The sequence below is a fragment of the Cyprinodon variegatus genome, unplaced genomic scaffold (assembly GCF_000732505.1).
Source record: "Cyprinodon variegatus isolate N-32 unplaced genomic scaffold, C_variegatus-1.0 Scaffold171, whole genome shotgun sequence".
In the NCBI taxonomy this organism is placed as follows: Eukaryota; Metazoa; Chordata; class Actinopteri; order Cyprinodontiformes; family Cyprinodontidae; genus Cyprinodon; species Cyprinodon variegatus.
Window position 1 is genome coordinate 1051900 of NW_015150624.1, and position 10967 is coordinate 1062866.

The 10967-nt window shown below is 36.5% G+C and overlaps 1 protein-coding gene across 4 annotated transcripts in view; it reads left to right on the top strand.

Moving 5' to 3' along the window:
* asb7 (ankyrin repeat and SOCS box containing 7) overlaps positions 1 to 2285 on the top strand; it is an 18366-nt gene extending 16081 nt beyond the window's left edge. For all 4 annotated transcript variants that reach the window (XM_015378401.1, XM_015378404.1, XM_015378403.1 and 1 more), the window contains exon 5: positions 303 to 2285. In XM_015378401.1, the coding sequence (XP_015233887.1) occupies positions 303 to 442 (140 nt within the window). In that variant the 3' untranslated portion in view covers positions 443 to 2285. The remainder of the gene's footprint in view (positions 1 to 302) is intronic.
* The last annotated feature ends 8682 nt before the right edge of the window (positions 2286 to 10967 follow it).

Here is a 10967-nt window from a genome sequence, read left to right on the forward strand (position 1 = left end):
GAATCAGGAAATTGTCTATAAACCAAACTGAATACGGTAATCGTTTTTCTCTACTTCTAAACACTTTAGATGTTAAAATGGAAAAAGTGTCCATTATTGGTTTATATATATTTTTTTTTATTTAAAAAAATCAATGTATAACATGGATGCATAAACACCTAATTTTATTTCAGTTATAAATTCTGTTGAAAGTAACAGATTATAATTAAAAATGTCTCCAAACCTTTACTGGTTGATGATTTTCTTGATTGCTCTAAAGCATATCTGGCTCCTGATGATAACAGCCTGTTTTCCTTTTTCAGGGCAACCTCGAAGTCTCCAAGACCTGTGTCGAATAAAAATCCGTCACTGCATCGGCCTTCAGAGCTTGAAATTCCTGGAGGATCTTCCCATTGCAAAAGTTATGAAAGACTATTTAAAACATAAGTTTGACAGTTTGTGAAGCAACAAAAGGACGAAGCGACGGTGACGGACTCTCTGTCAGACTATGCAAGCATTACGATTCAGCTCTACGAGAAGGATCCTCTGCTCTGTTCTGTATGTGCTGAAGAAGATTTAGTCCAATCTGATTTCTTTTCCTTATCGATGCTCTATTAAGCCTTATTTAACTTATTGCAGTTTCTGACAATTTTTAGTAGGCACTTTTTTTTTTTTAGGACTGAAACCTAATTTGACTGCATTTGGCATTGTTCCCATAGTAATCACATTAACCTTTTATTACTTTGTTATAACCCCACTGGTGAAAGTTGAGAAATGGAGCATGGGCATGATGCCATTAGGATTTTCTGATTATTTTTCTCAATCTCCAAAATATGGAAGGTAGCTTTTTTTTCTTTTTTTTTTTAAATATATATATATATACTTCAAGACTTTAACAGAAAATCAACAAAGATCCTGAGAACAAAAGCCAGGATTCCTGCTGTGGTCCAACAGGAGTTTAAAATCTTAATCTCGTTTAGCTTGTGGAGGAATCTGGTCCCAAACACTGGAGGACTAGCAGAAGAGGAACAGTCCTTAAAAGTCTGTAGAACGATTAAAAGAAGCGTAACGGACATTAAAAAGTCTTTCAACGCTTTGGAGTAAAAATCAATAAAAGGTGTGAATGACTCTGACAATAATTTTTACTAAGAAAATGTTGTAGGTGTTGAAATACTGTATGTACAAACTTGTCTTTTCTGGGGGTTTTGGTGCGTGTTCTTTTTTATTTTTATATCATCCTGAATCTCAGCTGACAGGCCTTTGGAGGAAACCGTTTAGATTTGTTCTTTTCTAGTTTGGGATTATGTGAAGAGGTGATGTGTAGTTAGTAACCTACCTGCAGTTGGTAAATCCTTCATGACTTCGACAGAAACTGAAGGAATTAAGTTTGAATCATCTTACTTATTAACATCTGGACTGATTGACTCGTCTGTTGCTAACTGTGGACACGTTGGAGGGTTTCTGCCACAATGTAAACATTACCTCTGCTAGGATCTGTTAGACTGGTTGTATTTTTAAAACGGCAGCGGTCCTTCTCGCTCTGGATCCGGTTATGACCGGTTAATCGTCCTCTAAAGAGTAAATGTCAGTAAGATGCTAATTGCTTTTATCTTCTGCACAGAACCCCTCCCCCTTTATATAATAATATAAATATGTCATTTAGAGTTCAGATTAGTTAATTATTGAAAACATTGATGACTGGATGTGAGGAATATTTTCTAAAACTTAAACCATTTCCTATGTTTCCATATTTTTCTCCAGGTAAGGTCAAGCAGGATGTTGACATTTTTAGTGAAGCTTTCTGAAGAGCAAAATAAAGCCCTCAAAGGGTTAATCGTTGTGGATGTATTGATCCGCTTCATTTATGTCTAAGAACGGCTACCGAGTCCTCGTTAACAGAGGTTTATAAAATAAGTTAAGGAAAACCCCAACTAGTTTTTAACAAAATCTTTTACAGCAGAGATCATTCGGTCTTCATTCGAAGAAGTCTGTTTCAGACAGACATATCAAAATCTTTTTTTTTCTTAGTGAACTATAGTCAAACCTGTTGACCATATTCCCAGCCCACTTCCAGAGCAGCCATGTTTCAGGAGGACTGACATTCACAGCTACAGTCTGTGTAAATATATTACAGCATTTTTAACAGAATTGGTTCAAGCAATAATTTCCTGTGTTCCCGACATTTTTTCACAAGTCTTGTGACACGTTTGATGTGAATTAAGTATTTCGTGTGTGAGTTCTTTTCTTTGATTTTGCATATGTTGCCTGTAATATATAATTTTTTGCCAATAAAGGTCTGTTCTTTCTTCAACCTCATTTGTGTCTTTTTAAGTGATTTTGTTCTTATAACCATCACCCTGACGCCTGCGGTATATGGAGTGAATTTGGTTTCCATTATTTCTGCAAAAACAAAAAGGTTTTGAGAGGAACGCTGTTTTTCTACGATTTTTTTTTCACATTTGAATCGAAGAAAATTAGTTTAAAATGTTTTCAGAAATTATATTTTGTTTTTTGTTTTTAAATTTCTCTTTTTTTCTTGGTTTTTACTAATTTCCCCTTTTTTTTAAATTACATTTTCTAGATTATATTCTGTTCACTTTGGGGGCAGGCGTAGGTACCAGACCTGCTCGGGGCCCCGCCCCTTGTTATAACGTCAACATATGGCAACTCCACTCAGACAAACCGTATTGCACCTGTTTCTTAGGGATCAAATCTCTTTTGGAGTTTCAACATCTTATTAGCTATATTTGCTATTATTTTACATTTCATTGGAGATCTAAAGTAGCAGAAAGTAGAAAAAAATCGAGTTTGAATGTGCTTTTATAGCTCCTTACACAACCAAACTTTCTGGCCAAACAAACTATGGGCCAATAAAAGTGGACTAAACAGGGCCGGTGTGAATACAAGACTCAAACTACTAATATGGCTAAGACTAAAGAGCCGTCCAATGACAGCAGTGAAAAAAGATCATTTATTGGAGCAACTATCAGAAAATGGAAGAAGCTAAACATGACTGTCAATCACCCTCAGACTTAGGTCCATGCAAAGTCTCATATGTGACATAAGGAATCAGCCTAGAATTACACGGGAGGAGCCTGTCAATCACCGGTAGAGAGCTGGTACCACGGTTTTAATGGTTACTTTGGGTAATACACTAACATGATATTGTTATTAAAAATTGTGGCACGGAAGGTTTCCCTTCTAAACCTGTCTTCAGTTACCTATGAACCCCATGGATAACCCAGAAGAGTAATGAGAGAATGTTTGTTTGGTCAGATGAGCCCGAAGTAGAAGTTTTCGGTCTTGGTTCACCTCATGTCCCTACTGTGAAGCATGGGGGTGGCAGCATCATGCTTTGGGGATGTTTTTCTGCACATGGGACAGGAAGACTGCAGTGTATTAAGGAGAGGATGAACTGGGCCATGTAAAGAGAGATTTCGGGGAGCAACCTCCTTTCCTTAGTTAGAGCAGTGAAGATGGGTCGAGGCTTGGTCTTCCAACATGACAATGACCTGAAGCACACAGCCAGGATAACCAATGAGTAAGAAGCATATCAAGGTTCTGGTGCGTCCTAGCCAGTCTCCAGACCTAAACCCAATAGAGAATCCTTGATGGAAACTCAAACTCCATGTTTCTCAGCAACAGCCCAGAAACCTGACTGATCTAGAGAATATCTGTGTGGAGAAAGGGCCAAAATCCCACCTGCAGTGTGTGTAAACCTTGTTTTTAAAAAAAATGTGGAAACATTTGACTTCTGTAATTACAAATTCGACTTTAATAACATGGTGGATTTTAAGAGTTTGCCTGATTTACATAGTTTTCACAGTCTTTGGCCAAAACACTGCTGAAGGAGTTTATTAAATGTAAAGATAATCCAGACAGGAGTACATGAGCTACAGAAAGAGAGAAGACATGTTTATACTCAATACGCAAAATGTTTTGTCTGTCCAGGGTGGCTATATGTGTATACCCTCCCACAAACAGAGAGAGAATATCCTACGTATGGCTCTTAAGGCTCAGGCCAAACATTGGCTGTAGCCAAATCAAGTATGTGATGGTTTGTATGGATGATACAGTTTTATATGATTTTTATATATTTTTTTAAACCGGGATAGAATTCTGTGTATGCGTGTGAGAGCATGATTGTGTTTGTCCTGCAAATTATGTGAATGTGTTGCCAGTTTGAGAGGGATTGTGCAATATTGTAGACTGAGTTTTAATGGGGACATTGTAATGATGGACATGGTGCAATGATTCATATGTGCAATTTGTGGAAAGTGTGCAAATAGGGGTGATGTGCGATGTCCGGAGTGTTTGATTGTGGAGGATGTGCAATATGGATGAATATATGTCTGTGTAACTGTCTCTGCCTGACTCATGTATGATCCCTGCCCTTTAGGATAACAGATGGAGAATAGCCATTGGCTATATCTGGCGTGTTTACATTCCTGTTTTTTCTTTTATGTCCATTAATATGCACTGTCCCATACAAAATAACAAAACAATAAATAACATACGGTAAACAAAGGCTACTGAACCAAAGATTTTTTGGATTATGTCTCTCACAGTACCATGGAGTATTAGGGCCAGGCTAGAGATTTTTTTTCTTCTATTTCAAAAATAAATATTAAACAAATAACGTTATGAGAATTAAGTCGCAACAAAAATAGTCATAAAATTACGAGAATAAAGTCTTAACATTATGAGAATAAATTCATAAAATTATGAGAATAAAGTCATAACATTATGAGAATAAAGTAATAAAATTATGAGAATGAAGTCCTAAAATTACGAGAATAAAGTCGCAACGAGAATAGTCATAAAAGTCCATAATAGTCATAAATTCCTAACATTATGAGATTAAGTAATAAAATTATGAGAACAAATTACGAGAATAAAGTCTAAATTACGAGAATAAAGTCATAATATTACAAGAAAAATCTCACAATGAGAAGAGTCATAAAATTACAAGAATAAAGTCGTATTATCAAGAGAATAAAGTCCTAAAATTACGAGAATAAAGTTGTATTTTATGACATCTCTTACAGGTTAACTGAAGCCTGGACTGATTTCTAGGCTAAGTTAGGAGCACTTTGACTCTGAGCATCTGTGATTACAGGCCCTGATCTTTTAGTCATANAAGCTTTCTTTCTGAAACAGGTTGTTGTTTGATGACTTCATTCTCATAATATTACAACTTTATTCTGGTAATGCTACGACTTTATTCTGGTAATGCTACGACTTTATTCTGGTAATGCTATGACTTTATTCTCATAATGTTACAACTTTATTCTCGTAATGTTACTGTATAACTTTATTCTGGTAATGTTACAACTTTATTCTCGTAATGTTACAACTTTATTCTCGTAATGTTACAACTTTATTCTCGTAATGTTACTGTATAACTTTATTCTCGTAATGTTACGACTTTATTCTCGTAATGTTACGAATTTATTCTCGTAATGTTACGAATTTATTCTCGTAATGTTACGACTTTATTCTCGTATTGTTACGAATTTATTCTCGTAATGTTACGACTTCATTCTCGTAATGTAACAACTTTATTCTCATAATGTTATGACTTTATTCTCGTAATGTTACGACTTAATTCTCGTAATGTTACAAATTTATTCTCATAATGTTACAACTTTATTCTCATAATGTTACAACTTTATTCTCGTAATGTTACGACTTTATTCTCATAATGTTACAACTTTATTCTCAAAATATTTAAACTTTTTTCTCGTATTGTTAATAATAATAAAATGTAAAAAATCTCTAGCCTGTCCCCAATACTCCGTTGTACTCACAGTGGACCTGTATCTAAGATAAATATATCAGACTCCTCCAAGTGGAATAATTAGAAAAAATCACAGGGTGTTTAAATACTTACCTTTCTCACTAACTTTTTCTTTCCGTACAACAATAATGGAACAAGATTCACTCAAAAAGCGGCTCACAGGTTAACTGAAGCCTGGACTGATTTCTAGGCTAAGTTAGGAGCACTTTGACTCTGAGCATCTGTGATTACAGGCCCTGATCTTTTAGTCATAAATATACTTTTCTGTGAAACCTGTATTTCTATTCTGGTTTTTTAAAGTGCCTACTCTGTAAAATTAGATGAGGATAGAGTGATGGAGCTAACCATTGGTTACAGGGACACCTTCATTAAAACCATCAGAAAGACCTTCTTTGTTCCTTTTTCCTGCAGCTCATGACTTTCTTAGTGTTTATAACATGCCTCTTTGTTTTCTACGTCCCCTTCCTTTATGCCCCTTCATCTAAAGTACAGTCAGTGTGTTTTGAAAATACGAGAGGGAAAAAAAGAAAGTGGTTCTTTGTTTTTATAAAAATTCAACACAAGGCAGTCGAATGTTCCTCCGCTGACCCCTGACAGCCGAGTGTCTCCTGGTTTCAGTAGAAATATAAAGAGTCCCTTGAGAAAGGCAGATGGAAAGGAGCCAATTTGCTACCCCTGGAATGCCATCTCATTTCCTGGAGAACAAACACATTTCCTACTCTACGATGGGAATTTATACAAACGGAACGGACGTCTAAACAGGTCAACAAGTTGGAGAGAAGTGCTTCTAAATGGGATGTGATCTCTTATCGTGGTTCCAAACCTGGAACACTTTACCTCATTTACTTAATTTACTGTCTTAAACAATTCATTGTTGTATTATGGTAAGTATTCTCTTCATGACTGTGTTGGTCTAGGGACTAAAGAAGGAAATTAACCATTGCTAAAATCATACTTACTTGCATTTTCATACATTTTGTTTCATTAAATTTCAGCTCAAAATGATAATCGAAAAAAAACAGCCCTGAAATGATGAGCATGTATGAATTGGAGTTTTTAAACAAGTTGTATTACTGATGTACAAACCTAAAGATTCTTTCTGGGAGATTTTAGAAGTTTCTCATCATAATTGGTAGGTATGGATGATGAAATCTATTCAATTTTCAATTCAGTTCAATTCAGTTTATTTCTATAGCGCCAAATTCACAACACATGTCATCTCAAGGCACTTTATAGTTCAACAAGATCATACAGTAAATTGATACAACGTTTTCTATCTAAGGAAAACCAGTTGATTGCATTGACTCAAATACAATCCCTCACACTAACCATGCTTGTAGCGACAGTGGAGAGGAAAAACTCCCTTTTAACAGGAAGAAACCTCCAGCAGAACCAGGCTCAGTGTGAGCGGCCATCTGCCGAGGCCAACTGAGGTTCAAGGAGACAGAAACAGAGACACAAAAAGCAGCTATAAAAGGCAGCCCCATCCAGGAAACACACAGACAAATCTGAAAATGGAAACCAATAATCCAAGCTGTGAAGTACTGGTATTTTTCTTTTATTTATCTGGGACCGGCTCACGGGGGCATTGGCCTCAACAGAGATGCCCAGGCTTTTCTTTCCCGACCGATCTTCCAGTTCATCTGAGGGAAGGCCTGGGGCGTTCCAGCAGAGAGACAGGGCGTGTCCCAATTCAGGGGTGGCCTCTGTCCAAGATCCAAAAACAACGCAGAATGGAAGTGATTTGCTTTCAGCAGCTATCACGTTCCGACTTCAGTTTAATTTCAATAACCTAGCAACCCCATCATTGCTCATTTTTGCTTCATTTAATTTTTAACTTCTTTTTTTAACTTTTATTCGTTCAATACTCTTTTCCCAAGTTTATTCTATGCTGTCCTTATATTTAGTTGTTTCTGTTCGGCTTGGGTTTCCTTGTGTTTCCTCTATTTAGCTTTATTGCTGTTTATTAGTATCTCTCCTTCAGTTTCCCACTTTTAGCCACTCTTCTATCCACCTCCTCCACATTTAATGTTTCTCGTGTTTTATGTCCTGCATCTCCACTGTTAGTCTCATTGCTCTTCTTCTGTTGGTCAAGGTGTCTGTGCTGAAATGTTGCAGTTCTCCTCCACTCCTCCATGTTCCGATCACTCCATGATTTTTTTTATTACTGTAAGTTTTTGATTTTTTTGATTTTTCAGGTGAGAATTCTAGAGAAACTGATCAGGGATTCAGTGCATTGTAAAACTTTTTTTGAAGCAGCTAGATATGAAATATGATAAAGGTCAATAAAACCTGATATGTAGGTGTCTGAATTTCAATTTGACATTAGACAAGGAAAAATAATATTAGGTATATGGTCATATGGTCATTGCCAAAGCTTCGCCCATCTATTAGGAAGAGATGAAAGCTGTCGGTGTTCCCTGGTGCACCAGATTCCCAGAGAATCAGTATGGGGAATACCACCATCTCCTCCAGAGGCAACATCTTGGGGTACAGTTGCTTTCAGCGGTGCTGCAGCGTATCCGCGACCCAGTTCGTTGCACTGCTGTTCTGTGTTGGGAGATTGCTGTCCAGCAGCAGGAGATTGGAGGGGCCCTCCAGTGATCAGCACACTAGGGCAGCGAAAGAAGGCAATGGCTTGCCGCAGCTACTTCAGGAAGAGACCAAAGCAGCACAGCTGCAGACAGGAGAGGCCCTCTGGGGGGAAAAAAAAGAAGAAATGAAGAGAACCCAGCACTGAGGACCTGCAGATGAGGAGTATATATGGGAGACACAACAAAGAGTGTATTAATCAATTAATTAGGAGCAGGTGTGAACAGAAGCAGCTAGAAAGGAGCTAAGGGGGAAAGGAAAGGGGCACTAGTAATGAGTAACCAGGGAAAACAGGGTTTAACTGCAATAAGAAAATAACTTAAAAAAAGGTAAAAGGGGAATAAAACTAATGACTACAAAACAAGGAATGACCAAGGGAGAAACTAGAGGATAAGAGAAAGGACTGGATATAACTGAAGCAATGGAAATAATAACCTTAGAATAAGAGAATGAATAACTAAGTAAAACTAGACCAAGGAATAAATAATAGCAAAAATGCTGAAAAGAGATAAAAAGGAACACTAAAACTTAGAATAAAAAAAAAAAGATATAGATCTTGACAATACAGAATATCATAAAATAAAGCATAACTGAGAATTCAAAATGAAACCTTACACAGAACCAAAAAATTCAGAATGGAAGATCATAATACATCAGAGACTGAATTTGAATCAATCCGACTGAATTCATGCAATTTGAAATTAAACGCAGTAGTTTAAAATAGAAATTCAAGAAATTCATATTGAATGTAATGAAAGCATTACATTCAATATGAATTTAATGTTGATTAATAATGATTAATTTATTTACTTTGAAAATGTGTTTTTTGCATTTGCCATTCTATTTGTCTTTTCTTAGTTTTAGTTCTATAATTCAATTTCAGCAAGAATAAAGAGTTTTATTGTGTCAGACAATCAGGTTCTTTGGCCACAGAGTGATTAAGCACAGATCATGTCACTAATCATGTCAAGCATATCGATGAGGAAATGCAAAACAGCGGATCACTGGAGGCGCACCATGCTAATTTTGCATCTTTCTCCAGTAGCCGTTAGAGTTAACCCAAGCGTGTCTTCTTTTTTTTCGTGACTATTCCTATACATGATCATTTGACCTTGGTAATGACATCTACCAAGGTCATATTTGCTCCTCTGCTGCAGCTTAAAATGCCATTATTAAATTTAACCTGATATTAAATGTCTATGTTTAATTACTCTTTAGGTAAAGGACCCAACTGCCTGACAGAAAAGAAACTGAACTGCATTTAAATTATAGAACTGAAAGTAAAGCAGATACCGTACATTTAATTTTCAGCACAAAAACTACATTTCAAAGCAATCTGTTTCAAACCATTAAAATCAAATCTACTCTAAGTGAAATCAATTTTGAAGCTGATTTATTTAATTTCAAATCAAGAAAATACAGATTCAGTCCTGTTTCTTCACTTAAAAGGTTAAAACTGGTCATAGAAACATCTGAAATCTAAAAACACAAAGTGCTCCCATTACTACAGACTGATTGCTTAACTGGCTGGAATGATGTGAATTGGTGAGAAACAACAGAGAGTAAAAATCCTTTCCTGACATCAAAGGATTACCATCTAACTTCTGTCAGCTTAAGCTGGGAGGGATGAGAGAGGCCTGCCAGGTAGACATGGATCCTTCCAGCAGCATCAGCTCTCACAGCACTCTGCACTGAATAGAGGTTGATGTCAAAATCCTGTAATAAAACCTTGGCTAAACGCCGTGCCAAAAAGAAAACTGAAACCTCTATTGTCTAGGTTTGTATAGTATGCCCTAAATACTGTAGATTCTTATTCATTAGTTACAAAAAGGAACACGTTGGCCTTTGTTTAGTTGTTTAATGTATGTATGTTTTTGTCTCAAAACATTAAAAATCAATATCTCAGTTTTTGTTTGTTGGATAATGTTAAAATAATTAAAGTCGTAGGCAAGCGTCTGTTCCATCCGTTGCATCTCTGAATTCTCCCGAGTGGTGCACGACTTTACGCGAGTGAATAAAGTGAATGTGATTGGTCGATTATCAAGGGGGCGGGATTGTTGTGAATTTGGAAATGCAACAGTTGGAAAACCACTTCCCTACGACTTTAAAGTAAACAAATTAACACTGTAATCTCAGCATACAACACCAACACTGGAATTGTAACATATTTGATAACCCTTTGAAAGAAGCAAACATGGCTGAACATCTTAAGCTTTGGGGCTTAGTAGCCAGTTGTACCAGGTGTAATGTAAATTGGTAGAAATGATGCTACGCGTAGCATTTCTCTTCAGTAATAATAAAAGTAAGGAGAGCTGCACATCTCTAAACTGATGCCACAGGCCCAATAGCAGCAAAGCAGTCTCAGTATTGATGAATGATGATTAACATCCAACCAGGATAGACAAAGGGAGATTCATACGTCAGAAAAGAAAATTCCCATTTGAGAGATTAATCCTAATCAGAATCTGTGGCAAAGCTAGAAAAATTTATATTGACATGAGTTTTCTTTCCAATATGACAAAGTTGGAGCTAATATCTGAGACAGGAACTTTAGTCACAGACGTGGCTGTTCTATAAGTGGAGAGGCCCTCTCATC